The sequence below is a fragment of the Sarcophilus harrisii genome, chromosome 1 (assembly GCF_902635505.1).
Source record: "Sarcophilus harrisii chromosome 1, mSarHar1.11, whole genome shotgun sequence".
Taxonomy (NCBI): domain Eukaryota; kingdom Metazoa; phylum Chordata; class Mammalia; order Dasyuromorphia; family Dasyuridae; genus Sarcophilus; species Sarcophilus harrisii.
The window spans coordinates 677229406-677248649 of record NC_045426.1 but is presented as its reverse complement, the minus strand read 5'-3'; the positions used below and the strand labels follow the sequence as shown (position 1 = coordinate 677248649).

Genomic DNA, 19244 nt, shown 5'->3' with positions numbered 1-19244 from the left:
AAAACACATAGCTTCTGGCACCTCACTAGAGTTAGCTACCTTTCACAACTCACAAGGTCTCAGCTTAATCCATTATATTTCTAGTATTCCTTTACTTGTGCCAGGAAAGAATATGCTCAAAGGGGACAGGAAGAATAGATGCTTATAAGCTTCATGTCAGAGAAAATAGGCAGCTGGAAGCAGGATTCTGCTCTATCCGTTTCTGCTAGCTCTTCAGCAATAACAAAATCATCAGCTTTTTGACCTTTTGCTAAATTTGAGTGAGAGAGGGTCCCCCTCCTCACTCCAGTCAAAGAGGCTCATAGCATTTTGTTCATCACCAGGGAAGGAAAAAGAATTGTATATATTTGCCCTCTTCCTATTCCCCCTTTAGAAATTGGTCAGTCAATAAGCATTCATTAAGTACCTACTATGTACCAGGCTCCCTGCTGATCATTGATGATTCAAAGAAAGGCTAGACAGGTATTCTGAATCTGAGAAGCTTTTTTGCATGCACAGATCATACAATGAGTAGATGGAAATGGACATTTTAATACTTGCCTATATTCTTTTTTTGTTTTTGTTTTTTGCTGAGGCAATTGGGGTCAAGTGACTTGCCCAGGGTCACACAGCCAGGAAGTGTTAAGGGTCTGAGACCAGGTTTGAACTCAGGGCCTCCTGACTTCATGGCTGGGGCTCTATCCACTTACCTGCTCCTCCTTGCCTATATTCTGAATTGGACAGCAGGACCCCTTCATTCTAAATCACCAGGAGCTTCTAGATGTAGACTCAACGGAGATACTCGCAAAGCTGAATCCTCATTGGCCAGTCCCTTGTAGGATCTGAAAAGTAGGAGGATTGGACCAGATGTCCTCACAGATTCCTTCCAGCTTGAAACTCATGATCCTGTCCCAAGCTCCAGCACTGGAAATTCATGATTAAACATAGCCTGCTGTTCACTGAAAAACAATATTGGTTATAGGATCAAAGATGTCAAACTGGACATGACCTCAGAGAAATTTAGTTCAACCCTGTTACTTGCCAGCTAAAGAAAATGACATCTAGAGAAATGAAATGATTTGCCCAGTCATACAAGTAGTAAGTGAGAGAACTACCACTCATGCTCACGTCCTCTGACTCAAAATCCCCCTGACTTTCCCCTGGACCCTGAATTGAAGAGGGTTCTCTATTTTTAGATACTCATTTGCTGAAATGTATAAATAGCTGCTAACTTTGTATTCTTATCCTTTCTCCCCCACAGGGATTTTTCATCTTTCTATTTCACTGTCTCCTGAATTCTGAGGTGAGTCTGAGCTTCCCATGGGTAGTAATAAGCTGGTTTTTTATTTCAGCACAGAATTCAGAAACGATTTCCTACTTGGGGTTGGCCATGGCTATTTTGTTCCAGGATTCCTGAATTCTCTTTGCTGTCTGAGAAGACCTGGACTAGAGGATGGTTGAGTTTTTGTCCTTGTTGCTTAGCAATGCCTCCCTCGACTGTTTACCTGATAACTGAACCAAGACTGGAAAAAAGAGGGGAAGGAAATAATCTAAGCTGAAAATCCCCACTATGGAATCCACTCATTGCTTATGCACTCGGTTCAATTCCATAGACATTTATTATGTACCTACTGCATACAGCACTATATTGGGTCTGATACAGAATTGAGATAAAACATGGTTCCTGCTTAATTTAATAGTTTATTAGACTAATTATTAATTATTGTATTAATTAAACTAATTGTTAATTAGTTTAATCAATGAGGAAAGCTAGAATTGACAATATTACATGATAGATATCTTGGAGAGGGGCAAAAGATTGATGTCTGTGATAACTATGGAAGAAGGTCATTATTAACCAGGAGAATAGGGAAGATTTCCTGGAGGAGGTGAATCTGAGTTTCATTTTAAAGTTTGCTAGGAATTCAACCTGGCTATAGGAAGGACTGGCTAAGCAGTGGAAACTGAGGGAAAGTATGTTGTTCAATTATAGAGAGTTGTAGGGGCCCTTTTTATAATTCCCCTTTCCCTCCCCACCCTCAATTTAGAAATGAGAATGCTGAAGCCAGAGAAGTTAAGTTGCTCAATATCAAACAGATTATAAATAGCCTTGAGAAGGTAAGTGACATTCAGCTTCTTTGCTTGTCAGAGATAACCTTCGATTCTCTAAGTTTCCTACAATAAACATCTGGTACTTCACCATGCTTTGTATAACAATAACAACAAACAGCAATAGTAATAATAACAGCAATAGTAATAACATTGATCATAATCAGCAGCATTTATGTGGCATTTTAAAGTTTGTAAAGCTTTATACAAATAATATCTCATTTATTCTCACAATGATCCTGGGAAGGAGATGCTATTATTATCCCCATTTTACAGATAAGGAAACAGAAGCAAGCAAAAGGTTAAGTGATTTCTGAAGAGTCCCACAGTTGATAAGAGTCTGGGGTTGGATTTGAACTTAGGTATTTCTCATCCTAAGCCCTTAGTCTCTCCACCATTTCACCTTGTTGGGACATAACCATACCATAACCAACTCCTCTTGCCCCTTCTTTATCCTTCCCCTTCAGATTGTTAGTAAACCCTTTGAAGGCTGTTTCTTTTTCCAAGCACTGAACACAGGGCCCGACACATGGCAGGTGGTTAAGAAATGTTTGTTGAATCCAATTGGCTGGAATTGAATTAGCTCACTTGGCTTCCAGCAGAAAGCTCTCTAGCTTCAGGTTGAATCTCTGTGAGAGACACCCCCTCCCACTTCCCCAAGAGGCCACATGTTGATCTGCTGTAGAATGACAGCTCCTAACTCCTGATTTTCCAAATAAACTTATAATGGCATCACATGGGCAGGTTAATGACTATGTCCCCAAATGGAGAACATTACAGGAGATTTTACTGTTCTTTGAAGAGCTGGTTTCTGAGGACCCATGAGCCACATTAACAACACCTGAATATTTCAGCTCCTTCTATAAACCTGAAGAGAAGGAATTATCTTTGATAAAAATCTTCAAGAGGATTCCTCATATCACTATCTCTGTGTGGTCTTTGTTTTTCTTCTTAAAATGAATAAAGAAAAAACATCACCAGTTTCCCCAGTGAATAGAGAGGTACTTGGTCCCCCAGGATGGAGTTTGGGGATGGTATTTCACTTGCAGCTAAAGGGGAAATGCTTTATGAGGGATTTCTATTTTTTGTTTCTCTTAATTGTGCTGTCCACTGCTAATATGACCTTTCATAAACAGACTTAGCGGTGAAAGAGACCTCAGTAGTCATGTCATCAAATGACCTGAATAGAAGCTGCTGCTATGTGGTTTAGAGCATAGAGAGTTTCTAATTCTGAGTCAGGAAGATCTTAGTTCAAATCTCATTGCTTGGGTGACCTGGCCATTATCATCTTCATACAGATGATTCTCATAGCTACGTGTCAGTCTCATACTCATCACTGCCTATTAGACATACTTAATCAGACATCTAAAACACAATTTCTCTTTTAAAGTAGCCATAAACTCAACTTGTCTAAAACTAAACTCATTTTCTCCCCCCTCCAAAAATAAAAAAAACTCCACCCTTTTCCCTCATGTTTCTGTTACTGTCAAGGATACCATCATCCTCCCCATCACCCAGGCAGCAAGCCACTTCTTACACCCCTTCTATCAGTCATCAAATCCCTTTCTACATTTATTATATCTCACTCTCTTAGCTCCTCTGACAATATCACCACACTAGTGAAGGTCCTTATCACCTCATGTGTGAACTATTATAATAGCTTCTGGTGGGTCTTCCTGCCTGAAATCTTTCCCCACTTCAGTGCATTCTCCACTCAGCTGTCAAATTGGTCTTCCTAAAATGCAGGTCAGATTGTTCCTTCTCCCTTCCCCCTCATTCAATAAACTCCAGTGGTTCTCAATTACCTTCAGCATCAAATATAATATTTTCTGTTTGACTTTTAAGGCTCTTTGTACCCTGGTTTCTTACTAACTTCCCAAGTTTCTGTTTTCTTATCTATCAAAGGGGATAATAATAGCTGCAGTGCTTGTATCACAGGGCTGTTGGAGGGCTCAGATGAGAGAGAGAGGTAATATAAAAGGCATAGCCAAGATAGAGCGGAAACAAAGAAGCATTTGTGACTTTGAGCAAATTCCCTCATTTCTCTGGGTGTCACATTGTTCTTCTACTTTGTATATCTCAAGATGGTCCATAAACATCATCTATCATGAATATCATGATCAGGCTCCTTACCAATGCAGATCTATTTGAGAAGACAATAGCATTAGGAGAGGTCATAGACCTTCCAGTAGGAAGCTTAGCAGTCAGTGTAGAAGCCAGTGTAAGTGTAGAACTGCCTTAAAAGGCAGTTCAGCTGTGATCTTCCTTATTCTGCTTCATATTCACTCCATATTTGGGGACCTTTCATCCTTAGATGATGACTTTTCTACATTCTTCATGATACTTACCAGATTTTGTCTTGTATTATATTTTTCCTATGTATTATCTCCACAACCAAATTATGAGCTCCTTGAAGTTGCAAACTATTATATTTAGCTTTGTATCTCTCAAAGCACCCAACACAGTGGCAGATACTCAGTAAATATTTTCTAGAAGTAATGAATTAATAAAATATGTAAATAAGGAAGCTGTATAATGGATCAATGAAAGGTGGAGTTAATGAGTGGATTGAATTATTAATTGAATAAATGAATACATGAATGGCTGAATGAATTAAATGGTGAATGGATAGATTAATGAAGTTAATAGATAAAGGAACTGTGTGGATTAATGAGTTGAATGAATAAATGAATATATAAGTGAAAACAGCTTGAAAATACAGCAGAGACATGGACTCTGCATTCAAATCTGGTATCATACTCTTGCTAGCTGGGTAACCCTATATAAGCTACTTAACCTGTTTTCCTCAGTTTCCTCATCTGTAATATAGGATATTAATGACACATTCCTTTCAGGGTTGTTGGAAAACAAGTTGTAAAATACTTAGCACAGTGATTGTCACATAGTAGGTGCTTAATAAATTATGTTAAAATGGGTGAGTGGATGAATAGATAAATTAATGGATGGAATCAATAAATGGAAAATATAAATGCATAAATGAAGATGGAAGAATAAAATAAGAAACTGAAAAGATTAACAAATGGATGGAATGAAAAATGAATTAATGGATAACTTATTGAATGAATGAAGTTATAGATGGATGAGTGAAAGAATTCTTAATTTATTATTTGAAGACTTCTACAATGTTTCAAGTACTGAATAGGAATATTTTACTTGTCAGATTCAAATATTGAATACGATCTTATATTTAATTTTCTGTGAACCCGAGTCCCAGGAATTTATTGGGCTCCTTAGCATCCATCTGAGTTTTGCTCTGAAATCACATCTAATTAGCTCACATCCTCTCCTCTTCACAGGTGAGAGCTGCCTTTAAGCATAAAACCAAGGTTTGGTCCCTCACCAGCAGTTCGATTCGCAACATCAATGTGAAGCCCTTCAACTCCGACATTGTGAGTACCATGTTATACTTGGGGTGTAATCAGCCCCCCGCCAGCCAATGCTGGCTCTAAAGCTCAAGAAAATTTCCAAATGAGTAGATACCCCACAGAGGAAGTCCCATCACAAGATGAGGCAAAGATTCATGTATGTGGGAGCTTTCTGTGGTCTGAGTTGTTAAGGCTTCTTAGAGAACAGATAAGGGAGTGTTTCTCAAACTGAGGCTGACTTATGATCCTTGACCCAAACTTTAGGTGGGGAGTAGGAAATATCTGGTCCTTGGGCCATCTAATGCTTACAAAATCATTTGCTAAGGCAACCACAGGTGATGATGACCTGAAAGCTAAGAACAACATCCTCCAGCTGCTTGAGTTCTATAAGTCGATAATTTCGAATGGTCCACGAAATGATGTTATAAATATCCAAATGGCCCTTGGCAGAAAAAAAGGTTCCCGACTCTTGCTGTAGGTGGATCTGTGACTTGAACATGAAAACTGAGCTGAGTTCATTAACACTGTATATAGCACTTCAAGGTCTGCAAGGGGCTGCTAGGTAGTATGGTAGACAGAGTTGGAAAAATAGTTCAAATCTGAACTTAGACTCTTACTAGCTGTGTGACCCTGGGCAAGTCACTTACCCCTGTTTGTCTTAGTTTCCTCAACTGTAAAATGAGCTGGAGAAGGAAATGGCAAACCATTCCAGTCCCTTTACCAAGAAAACACTAAATGGCATCATGAAGAGTTGGACAGGGCTGAAATGACTGAACACACAATAGCAACAAAATTTATAAAAAATCATTTTCATATATTTATCTCCTTTGACTTTCACTCTAACCCTGTGAGGCAGGTGCTTTTACTGTGTCCATTTTCTAGGTATGGGAACTGAGAGTCAGAATGGATAAATGATTTTCCAAAGAGGGAGAGGGAATAAGCAGTTACATAGCCCTTACTATGCCCCAGGCACAGTGCTGAGCACTTTTCAAATATCTCATTTGATCCTCACAACCACCCTGGGACTCAGTACTCCTCCTGCTAAGAAGAAATGTGTTAATGAAACTTGGGTTCCACGCTCCCTTAATATAGCTTTCTTGTTATCAAGACCATGTCCATAGAATCCAAATTGACATCATTTATTAAATACCTTGTCAGATGAAAATTTAATTTTCTGGCTCATGCCTTGGAGGATCAGAGATCAGTGATACCTACCCAGAATCACTAAATCTTAGTGTTGGACAGGCCCAGTTTTCTAACAGATACAGGAATTCCTTCCATGATTTCAGAGATGTCATGGAAAGAACATTTGAAGTTACAAGCCTTAGAAGACGTGGGTGTGAGTACTACTTCCTCATTGTGGAGGTATTTTCTCTAGATATTAATTTCCTTACCTCTAAAAAGAGGAGAATTAAATCTTCTAAGGTCTAGTCCAGTTTGTGGACAATGAATTCACCATCCAACAAACTAACCCATTCCATTTTTGGACAACTCTGACCATTAAGAAACTCTTCCTTGTATTGAACCAAGTTTAAAAAAATCAATGATAGAGAAAAGCAGAAAAAATAAGCTTATCAAATCAGTTAACATGTTGTATGATAGAATCAAGATTCATTTAGAATATTGGAATGGCTCTAATAAGATAAGACTTAATAAATTAATTTATAATTTACTTGTGTTAAGAAATTCAACTGTATAAGTACATGATGGAGGGGGTTTGGCTAAATACTTTTCATGAGAATAATCTAGGGGTTTTAAGTGGACTTCAAGTTCAATAGGAGTCATGCAGCAAATTCCAGATTGCATTAGAAGAAGCATAATGTTTAGGACTATGGAAGTGATGGTTTTCTTTAATGTCCTTTGGTTGGACCACATCTGGAATATTGTGCTCCTATTAAATCTAATAAATGTACATTCACTCGAGGGCTACCAGGATGATGAGAGGGCTTGAGAATATGCTGTATAAGCATCTTTTGATGAAATTAGGCATGAGAATGAACTAGAGAAGAGGATAGGGTACATGATAGTCATCTTCAAATGGAAGACCCATAATGTTTAAGAGTGATTAGATTTTTCTTTTTGATGAAAGAGGGCAGATCCAGGAGCAAAAGGGGAAGAAGCTTGATGTGAGAAAGAAAGAATAAACAAACATATTTCCTAATGGAGTTAATAAAAAATGGAATGGACTATTTCAGAAGTCAGTGGGTTCTTTTTTCACTAGAATCATTCAAAGAGAAGTTGGATGATCACTAATTGGGTATGTTGCAAAGGAGAACAATTTTCATTCAGGTGGAGGTTGGAGTAAATGATCTCTGAGTGCTAAATGAAATGAGCAGAACCAGGAGATCATTATACAAGATTATACAATAATCAATTTTGATGGACATGGCTCTCTTCAACAATGAGATGATTCAGACCATTTTCAGTGGTTTAGTGATGAAGAGAGAGCACTGTGGGAACTGAGTGTGGTTCACAACATAACATTTTCACTCTTTTTGTTGTTGTTTGCTTGCATTTTTTTCTGGTTTGATTTGATTTTTCTTGAGAGGCAAGACAATTGTATAAATATGTAAGCATATCTTAGCTTTAATACATATTTCTATCATGTTTAACATATATTGGACTACTTGCCATCTAGGGGAGGAGCTGAGGGAAGGGGGTGAAAATTTGAACACAAGGTTTTGCAAGGGCTAATGTTGAAGAATTGTCCATGTATATGCTTTGAAAAATAAAAAAAAAAACTTTAATAAAGAAAAAAATGATCTTTGAGCTGCCTACCAAATGAAATTTTGTGAAATCCTCCTAGCTAGCTAGCTCCTAGCCATGGCTCTTAGTACTGTTTTTTTAGGATCAAGCAGAAAAATTCCCTACCCCTGTACTATTTGATAGGAATGCTCATGTCATCCCTCCATCTTCTCTTCTCACCATTCCTATCCCTTTGGTTTGCAGATGAATGGAACCCGACCAGGAACAACACCCACTAAACTCAATACTTGGGACAAGAGCAGCAACTCAGCCAACCGGATCGACTTGTCAGCGGTTTGACCCAGGGCCAACTTCCCTTCACCTTGAAAAGCCTGCCATGTCCTTGGGCCTCAGCCCCCACCAGAGTCCCACCCTGATATTCTCACAGATAGTGTTAGTTGGATCCTTTCTCCTCATCACTGCCTGGGAAATGGAAACTGGCTGCCTTGCTTGTCGGGTAACTGGTCATCTTCTTAAGTTCACTCTCTTGTATTTAATGGAGCTCACCCCCTGACCATTAGCAGAATAACTCTTGCCCTGGTGTACACTGGATAGCTTGCTCAGTGATGAGAACAGTGGATAGAAGGAAAGAACAAAAGGACCCTCCCCACACCTGTCCCCGCAACGCTGCTGTCTGAAGCCCAGAGCTTCATGGCTACTAGGAACACAGGCTTCCCGAAGGACATGCTTCTGAAATAAAAAAAAAAGGAAGAAAAACTTCTTGTTGAAAGTCTGAAGTCAAAGTCATTGCTTCTTTCTGCATTCTCTGTTTGTACCTGAGGAGTCCAATCATCACAGGGGTGAATACACAGAATACCAAAGACAGAGGCAAAGGAAAGGAAATCCATCTGAATACCCTAAATATTCTGCCTGGAAAAGAGAGAGCTCTGTTCAGCTTTTCATACTGTACTGGAGACTCAAGCCCAAGGAAACTAACTCTCTGCTCTCAAGATACAAATGCATTTAGTAGCCAGCCAGTCTTAGGCAGATAATAGGTGTTTTGTGAGCTACAGTCTATGTGGGATATCATATGTACATACATCTACACATTCACAGCCAGTGACATTTACATAAATCAGCTCATATTCTCTTCAAATCTGTGCAGAATTAAAGCTTGCTTCCGAAATCACCAGCTTTGATGAGACCCACTCTGTTTTCCTGATTGCCTTCCTTCTTCACCATCTGTTGACCCCTAGGTTTGCCTAGAGGTTCTGCCAATCAGACCCTTCCAGTTGTAGCTACCTTTATCCATGAAAATAAGATTTTCATGCTGCCCTGAGGGCAGCAATTGTTTCATTTTAGTCTTTCTTTTCTATCCCTCAGTGCCTAACACAGTGCCTTACTTAAGGTAGGGTTTGAGTTAATGTCTGTTCATTTTTCCTTGCCCCATGTTTCTCAGGACTTATGAATATTAAATGTTGTCGGGATAATGGCATCCAATTTTAAAATAATCCAGCAGCAAATAATAAAGTTGATAAGATCACAGCAAAACGGATAGTTTCCATAGCTTGCAGTCATAGATGCCTTTGAAATGATTGGAAATTCGTGTCAACCTTCACCTGTGTGCTTTGAATAAATCCTGTGAGAATAGAACCTATGAGGCAAAAGAGACAGAATATTTTTATTCTAACATTTTCCAGTGGCTTCTCCCACCCATCATGCCCCTGCCATGAGATTTTACTGCTAAACACATTCTGATATTCTTATTTCCAAAATTCCAATATTTCCCACCAGTCACCACCAGGGGCATCTGTCACTCATTTTTTGAGTGGCTATATATTAAATCATTGTCATGAGCAGAGCTTTCAGATTACTCTAAATGACCATTAAATATTGTAGATGAATTTTGATCTTGGAGTCAGCAGAGCCCTGAGTTCAAATCCTGCTTCTTACACTTCCTAGTTTATGTCCAAGGCAAGTCACTTTTCAGAGCTTTTATTTCCTAATTCAGATGAAAATTACAGTTCATGATAGATCCTACTTCTGGGATCAGAGTAAGGGAGATTTGGTTTCAAATCCCATCCCTGAATCTTACTATTTGTGTAATCCTGGACAGTCATATAACTGATCCCCACCTCAATTTCCACATTTATAGAACAGGAATAGTTATATCAATAATGTTTACCGATGAGGATCAATTGAGCTTATGTAGAATACCTTGCAAATCTGCTATTCTTATAGGGCTATTTAAATGTCAATTATCATCATGATCAGTGTCAAAGTCTCCCTCTAACTAAGTAGTGAATCCATGATAGGTCAAGTCTTTGAGACTGTTCTTCCTTTTCATTTGGCCAACAGGACCAGAGAAGGGGGAGGGACAGTGAAGTATGTGATGTGAACATGGCTGCATCTTCTGCTGTGAACGTGAACGGGTTGACTTTGGCTCAATCCTTTTGGAAATGGCAATAATTGTTACAATGATCTCTATGGGCTGGGCCCTCATGGAAAACAAGGGCTTTATCAAATAAGTGTGATCCATTGGGAAGTGTGCAAACAAAATACCAGAGAATCATACTGTGATGACGGAGCTCCAAATGTTTATGAAACGTATGGGCAAGATATTTAAACCTATTTTTGATACTAGAAGATGATTTTTTTTTTCAAACTGTGACCATGGATGGAGATTGGAACCCATTCCCTTTTCCTCTTTTTGCTGTATGACAAGACAAGTGATGTTAGGGGTGAAATGAATGAGTCCAATTCAGTAAGTTATTAACAATTGTATACTGTGTTTTAGTTTTTGCATGCTTGATTCTTTCTTGTTGGTTGTAATGCATAGGATATAGCGCAGACCCCTCAGCAATGTGGCAATAACTGTTCAAGAAACTTGAAGAATATGCCATTCTGTTGGTGAGGTTGTCTCCCCCCACTGACGCATATCACAATCACGCTGTAACTTATCTTTAAGTATTTCTATGATTATTAAAAATATTATCACCTTGGGGCCAACTGTGAGGGTCAAATATACCATTGTTTTAGTGAGTCTCTTTTCTCCTCCCTATGGACTTTCATCCTCTCAGTTGGGAGAACTGGAACTCATCCATGGTTGACCTTCCTGTACAATTCTGCTCCATGATTTCCAGAAAATGAGCTGATTGTAGAGAGGTGCACACTCATGTGCTAAGGGTCTTCTTCCCCTTGATATTGTTTGGACAATCAATGGAATGCTGAGGCTGTTCAACAGTCATAACCCCAGTTTTGCAATTACAACCAAGGAAATATAATTATAAACAAAAGTTAGTTTTCCATTAAGGGTCAAATCTTGTTTTATCCAGGATGGATAGTATTTGTTTTAATGCAGCCCTTCTAATGTATATTCAATAAATGATGAAGATATGACTTCTTATACTTTGCAATGTGACAGATGAATTAAAAGGAGGGGCAAGGTGTTCCCTGTGTTTGCTGAGACTTTGTTGCTGAATCTTCTCAAGGTCTCTTCCTGCTTTTAACTTCCCTCACTCTATGATTCAATGAAATAGATTTTTTTTTTACTGTCTATCCCATGTGTTTTGCCCCATAGCTTGAGATCGGAATGGCTTGTAAAGAAATAGTGTATTCTCATTATGTGTGTGAGTGAACCTAGAAGTTAGAACACTGTATTATGACTTTGGAAGTTGGAGTTTTTGCTTCTTTAGTTTATGATTAGTCAAAAGATAGTAAAGATGTGATCTTGCCTCAGCTTGATTCTGTTTTTTTGGTCTAAGTCTTATCTCCTTTTCTTTTCACTGAGTCTGGCTGATGTACCCAGAGACAAACAATCAGTTCAGATTTTCTAAACCTTTCTTTCTTAAGAAATAAAAATAGTGCAATGTATTTATGGGCTTGTATATTTGGGCTTCTGCTATATTTCATCAGTGAAACATAATTTGGCCAAAGATGAAATTGTAATCGAAGGAATTGTGACTTTGTAATAGATTACATCATGTAAATGGTAATAAATGCCAGTAAGGCATAAAATTATGCTGTTTTTTTCCAAATAAAAATAAGTCTTCATTTTCTGTTAGTGATTTGTAATCTTTTTTTTTTCACCCTAGTCAAACTTGAGAATTATAAATCTCTTCAGAAAGCATGAGATAGTGACTGAAGGACTGAATAAAAGCATTGATTAGGCACCTACCTTGTATGAGCAGTTAGATGGCTCATTGGATAGAGAGTCAGGAAGACGAGTTAAAATATGATCTTAAATACTAGCTGTATGACCTCGAGCAGGTCACTTCATTCTGTTAGCCTTCCCTTTTGGTTTCCTCATCTGTAAAATGAGCTGAAGAAGGAAATGAAGAAGGAAAAGCAAATTACCAATCTCTGCCAAGAAAATCCCACAGACTACTGGTTCAGGGGGTCATGAGGAGTTGGATGCTATTCAATAATTAAACAGCAAAAATTGTGAGGTTCTGTTCTATGCTTCAGGGATACAAATACAAAAGACAATTCCTGCCTGAAAGGAGCTTACTTTCACATAGGAGGAAGAAGACACATATAGAGAAGGGAAAGAGTGTAGCAAGTATGACTTTAGAATTGTAGTCAGGAAAAACTAGATTCAAATCCTATGTTAGCTATTTAATAGCTGTGTGACCCTGGGAAAGCCATTATCGTCTCATAGTTGCTTTCTCATGTGTAAAATGAGGGGGTGGGATTTAATAGCATCTAATGTCCTTTCCAGCTCCAAATCAATTATTATATAACTGAAAGTGTTAAGCCATTGTGAGTCATAGGAATTTCTATTGTCACCTTCCAATGGAAATATTGATTTGATTTCTGCTTCTAGATAAAGAGGTGGAAAACAGGTGGGGTGCTGATGAGGGGATGTATTTAGTGGCAGATGGTAAGAGGTGTGAGGTAAGAATGGGAATAAGCATTTATGAGCTATCTGCTATGTGCCAGGCCACTATGCTAAGCACTTTGTAAATATTATCTCATTTGATCCTCACAGAAACTCTGTAAAGTAAGTGCTATTATAATTCCCACTTTATAGATAGGGAAACTGAGGCACAATGACTGGGGTTGAATTCAGATCTTTCTGGCTTCAGGCCCAGTGCTCTGCGTGTTGCACCAGCAGCTGCCTCTAAATGGAGTGAACCAGAAGCATAATCTAGGGCTGGCTATACATAAGCTTGCTAGGTAATTAAGAATCTTGTCCATGTCCATGATCTTTAAGGTTATCTTTATTAAGTGGTAACCGATGGAAGAACTGGGTTTGTTCTGCTCAGCTTTTCTTTTTTAATTAAAGCTTTTTATTTTCAAAATATATGCATGGGTGATTTTTTAACACTGACCCTTGCAAAACCTTCTGTTCCAACTTTTCCCCTCTTTCCCCTTCCTCTCTCCCCTAGATGGCAGGTAATCCAATATATGTTAAATATGTTAAAATATGTGTTAGATCCAATATATGTATACATATTTATACAGTTATCTTGCTATACGAGAAAAATCAAATCAAACAGAAAAAAATTGAGAAAGAAAACAAAATGCAAGCAAACAACAACCGAGTGAAAATACTATGCCGTGATCCACACTTGGTCCCCAGTCTCTCTCTGGGTACAAATGGCTCTCTTCATCACAAGATCATTGGAACTGGCCTGGGTCATCTCATGATTGGAAAGAGTCACGTCCATCAGAATTGATCATTGTATTGTCTTCTTGTTGTCGTGTACAATGTTCTCTTGGTTTTACTCATTTCATTCAACATCAAGTTCATGTAAGTCCAGGTCTCTCTGTATTCATCCTGCTGGTCATTTCTTACAGAACAATAATATTCCATAACATTCATATACCACAATTTATTCAGCCATTCTCCCACTGATGGGCATCCACTCAGTTTCCAGTTTCTGGCCACTACAAAGAAGGCTGCCACAAACATTCTTGCACATACGGGTCCCCTTCCCTTCTTTAGTATCTCTTTGGGATATAAGCCCAGTAGTAACACTGCTGGATCAAAAGGTATGCACAGTTGGATAGCTTTTTGGGCATAGTTCCAGAGTGATTACTCTCCAGAATGGTTGGATTTATCCACATTTCCACTAACAATGCATCAGTATCCCAGTTTTCCCACATCCCCTCCAGCATTAGTCATTATCTTTTCCTGTCATCTTAGCCAATCTGACAGGTATGTAATGGTATCTCAGAGTTGTCTTAATTTGCATTTCTCTGATCAATAGTGCAAATCCTAAATTTTCAATAGCCAATAGCTAGCATTTAGCTCTACTGAATGTAACACCAACAGAAAAAAAAAAAAAAAAACTCTTCCTATCCAAAATGAACTCAAAGATTCAGAGTCACAGAATCTTCTAGTTAGATGGAAATTCAGAAATTATCTAGTATCATCTACACCTATATTAGAATTTCCTCTATGATGTCAGCTTTGTGATATAGTACAAAGAGTACTGAATTTTTGAGTCATGGGACCTGAGATCAAATCCCGTCTTGGCAATTTATGAACCCAGTGACCTTGAGCAAATAAATTAATCTCTCTAGACATGTCTCCTCATCTGCAGGAACCTTTGATCCTAACCCATCTTTTGTTCTTTGGACCCCTTTGGCAGCCCGATGAAGCCTATGGATCTTTTCCCCTGAAAAATGTTTTTAAATGAAATAGAATAAAATTCATAGAATTACAAAGAAAACCAATTATACTGAAATATAATTATTAATATAGGGGAAAAACCCCTGCAAACTCAAGGTTAAGAATTGCTGAACAAGATCTTTGATCTTAAATGTGCATTCTATCTCTTCGGAATCTTTCTTTCCAGTGAAAAGAATTCTCAGGGTTCTTATCTTTTGAATGTTAATAGGTTATCTTCTCACATAGAAGTTGTCATACTTAATTGATTAAATTAAGGAAATATATCATGGTTTTGAAAGGAGTCCCATGGTTTTCCAAAGAAGCCAACTATAATCTTTAGGAAATTTTTTTCCCCTCACATGGTGTTAAAAAATCTGTCATTTTCACCCACTGCTCCTAATTCTGTCTTTTTTTTTTTTTTTTTTTTTTTTTTTTTTTGTCAGGCAGGAAAAAAAAGGTAATCCCCTTATCTTTCAAATATTTGAAAACAGTTATCATGTCTCTCCTCAATCTGCCCTTCACCAGGCTAAATACCTGCCATTCTTTCAAATGAGTTTCATGTGATATGACCTTGAAGCACATTCTCATCATTCTCATCCTCTTTAGGCTCCCTAGATTGTTGAGGCACTTCCTAAAATGTGACCCCAGAACTGAATGCAATACTCCAGTTGTGGTCCAATTAGGAAGGAGGTAGAAGGGGCCTCTCACCTCCCTCATTCTGGACACATTGTTCCTTCTACAGTGAGCCAAGTTAACATCATATCTTCTTTCTATGTCCCTATTGTTGTCTCAAATTGACTTGGGAATCAACAAAGCATCTGAATCTGATTTTATTTTATGTTTATTGCATAGACTGTTTATCTTAGCACAGTTTTCCAATCCAGCACTTAAGAAGGTGTTTTTTTTTTTTTTGCTCAAGTATATGTAGCTATATATTTATCTTATTAAATTTTGTCTTGTTATATTTTGGCTCAATGTCTGAACCTATCAAGATCTTTCTGGAGACAGACTCTTTCATCAAACATTTGACAATCATACCATTAGCATTTTTAACCAAGTCACTGACACACATTTTAAATATCATGGCGATGAGAGACAGAACGAGACAGACAGACAGATGGAGACAGAGACAGAGGAAGAGAAAGAGACAGAGGGGCATATACACAGAAAGAAGAGATATACAAAGATAGACAGAGAAGCAGAGATACAGCAAGGTAAAGAGAGAGGCAAAGAAAGAAAGACAGAGAGAGGAGAGAAAGAGGGGAGGTAAGGAGGAAGAGAGAGACAGAGAAACAGACAAAAACAGAAAGATAGAGTCAAAGACAGAGAGACAGAGAGGGAAGTAGAGAAACAGAGAGACAGAAACAGAGATAGAGATAGATATAAAGAGAGACAAGTATATATGTATGTTTATTTATCTATATCTATCTATCTATCTATATCTATATATACAGAGAGAGATGGAGAGACAGACACTCACAGAGGGAGACAGAGAGACAAGTGTATATATGTATGTGTGTATATATATAAATACATATAGATATAGATATAGATATATATAGAGAGAGACAGAGAGACAGAGAAAGAGAGAGAGAAAGAGAGAGAGAGAGAGAGAGAGAGAGAGAGAGAGAGAGAGAGAGAGAGAGAAAGTATCATTGATAGATAAGCAATAGAGGCAGAGACAGAGAAGAGAGACTTGGTGACAGAGAGTCTAGTAACCCATCCAAAACTCAATTAAAATTAATCTGGTATGTCTTGTTTTTGATGAAGACATGTTGGCTCTTTGTAATCACAAACTATCCCTTTAATAATTAATACATTCTAGAATTTTGCCTGGAGCCACAGTCAGTTATTCCATTTTCTTCCTTTTATATCTGAAAATCAGGACACTACTTTCCTTCTTTTCTGTGGCACTCTTCCCATTCTCTTTTTTTTTTATTTTTATTTAATAGCCTTTTATTTACAGGATATATACATGGGTAACTTTACAGCATTAACAATTGCCAAACCTCTTATTCCAATTTTTCACCTCTTACCCCCCCACCCCCTCCCCTAGATGGCAGGATGACCAGTAGATGTTAAATATATTAAAATATAAATTAGATACACAATAAGTATACATGACCAAAACGTTATTTTGCTGTACAAAAAGAATCAGACTCTGAAATATTGTACCATTAGCTTGTGAAGGAAATCAAAAATGCAGGTGTGCATAAATATAGGGATTGGGAATTCAATGTAATGGTTTTTAGTCATCTCCCAGAGTTCTTTTTCTGGGTATAGCTAGTTCAGTTCATTACTGCTCCATTAGAAATGATTTGGTTGATCTCATTGCTGAGGATGGCCTGGTCCATCAGAACTGGTCATCATATAGTATTGTTGTTGAAGTATATAATGATCTCCTGGTCCTGCTCATTTCACTCAGCATCAGTTCGTGTAAGTCTCTCCAGGCCTTTCTGAAATTCACTCTTCCCATTCTCAATAATCTTTCAAAGACTATTGAGAGCATCTTACCAATTACTTCAGGAGTACATCGGGGCTTGGGGACTTTAAATTACTGAGGACACATTGGCCAGCTTTTAACTCTTCTTTAGAAAATGTCTAACTCCATCTGCCATCTTGATGATTTCTTGATTGCTGTGTGTACTCTGACAGATCCACTCATCATTCCCTCCTCCAAGAAAACAGTAACAACATAACATCAACAGTAACAGTAACAACAAAAGTAAACTATTTGGTCCTCCCATCATCTTCTTTATGTAGATAGAGCCATGATACTTATTACCACTGAGGCTGAAAACTATAACTTTCAGCCTTTCCACTCCACTGGAAAACAGGATTCCACTTCTAGCTCTTCCCATCTCTGATAATGAATTTTTGCCTTATATAGCCCATAACCAGGCCAGCACAATACTTCCTGTAAAATCCTTTTCAATCCATTTTCTCACATGACTTTATGTGTAATATTCTCCAGTTACAATGTAAGCTTCTTGAGGCTGGGGATTGTCTTGCTCCTTTTGGAATGTATCATCAACAATTAGTATAGTGACTGGCAGAAAGTAAGTTCTTAATAAATTATCTTTGGGCAGCTAGCTGGTCCATTGGATAAAGTGCTGGGACCAGAGTCAGGAAGACTCATCTTTCTGAGTTCAAATCCAGCCTCAGACACTATGTGACCCTTGGCAAATCATTTCACCCTCTTTGCCTTAATCTCCTCATCTGTAAAATGAACTGGAGAAGGAAATGGCAAATCCCTCCATTTCCTCTGCTAAGAAAATCCCAAATAGGGTCACCAAGAATCTAACATAATTGAAATGACTGAATAACAACAAAAATCGTCTGTCTGTCTGTCTGATTCTGCCTACCTATCTGTTTGTCTGTCTTTCTATCTGTCTGTCTGTCTCTATCATCTATCTATCTGTCTATCTATCTCTATTTATCCCTATCTGTTTATCTCTACATCTCTACCTACCTACCTATATATCTGTTTATCTATCTCTACCTACATACCTACTGATCTGTCTATCTATCTCTACCTGTCTGTCTGTCTCTCTACCTACCTATTTGTCTGTCTGTCTATCTGTTTGTCTAACTCTACCTACCTATCTATCTGTTTGTTGATCTATCTCTACATCTCTACCTACCTACTTACCAATCTATAAACCTATCTGTCTAACTCTCTACCTATGAACCTACTATCTATCTGTCTATCTCTACTTGTCTGTCTGTCTATCTCTCTCTCTCTCTACCTACCTACCTACCTATCTACCTATCTACATGTCTGTCCGTGTGTCTATCTCTACCTACCGACATACATGTCTGTCTGTCTCTCTAGATGCTGTTTGTGACTCTTTTCTTCTTTATGCTCTCCCATTGCAATATCTAATTGGTTGTCAAGTCATATTAATTCTATTTCTACAGAACCTCCCACATTTGTTCTCTCCTTTCAATTCCCACTGTTAGTTTAGGCCCTGATTACTTTTCACCTAGACTATGATAATCACTTCGTAACTGGTTTTTCCAATTTATTGTCTCTGAGTCCAATCTTTCCTTCGTTGAGTTGTCAATGTAGTTTTTCTACTATGCCATTCATATTATTGTACTCCTCTAATTCAAAACTCTTACATAGACTCTGCTCTGACTGCTCAATAAAGCATAAAAGTAACTGATCCAACCAGGCCTCTTCTATTGGGTTTGGATTATGTCCCCGTGAAAGAGGCTGAGAAATCTCATTTCAGAAAGGGATGATGATGAGGTGACTTCCCTTGATCTTAACCAGGTAGGATGAGAAACCACGTTGGTCAGTTAATATCTGATGAATATATTTTCAATTCTGACTTAGCAGTCATTCAAAAGTCTCTTGTTATATGATAAACAGACTGGAATACCTGTACAGACTTTGAATTAGGGAGGAGTGTCCTTCCATCACATATCATCATGCCTTTCTCATATTGCTTCTCTTCATT

General features: G+C 38.0%; 1 protein-coding gene and 1 long non-coding RNA gene across 3 annotated transcripts in view; one reads left to right on the top strand and one right to left on the bottom strand.

The window, feature by feature from the left end:
* The window catches only part of ADGRD1 (adhesion G protein-coupled receptor D1), a 437033-nt gene extending 424811 nt beyond the window's left edge, over positions 1-12222 (top strand). For both annotated transcript variants that reach the window (XM_023496952.2, XM_031948389.1), the window contains 3 exons: positions 1241-1282; positions 5406-5498; positions 8424-12222. In XM_023496952.2, coding sequence (XP_023352720.1) covers positions 1241-1282; positions 5406-5498; positions 8424-8519 — 231 coding nt within the window. In that variant the 3' untranslated portion in view covers positions 8520-12222. The remainder of the gene's footprint in view (positions 1-1240; positions 1283-5405; positions 5499-8423) is intronic.
* Positions 12223-12302: 80 nt separating this feature from the next.
* The window catches only part of LOC116420816, a 30359-nt gene continuing 23417 nt past the window's right edge, over positions 12303-19244 (bottom strand). Inside the window, exon 4 of the long non-coding RNA XR_004231265.1 lies at positions 12303-12480. This is a non-coding gene — a long non-coding RNA (uncharacterized LOC116420816). The remainder of the gene's footprint in view (positions 12481-19244) is intronic.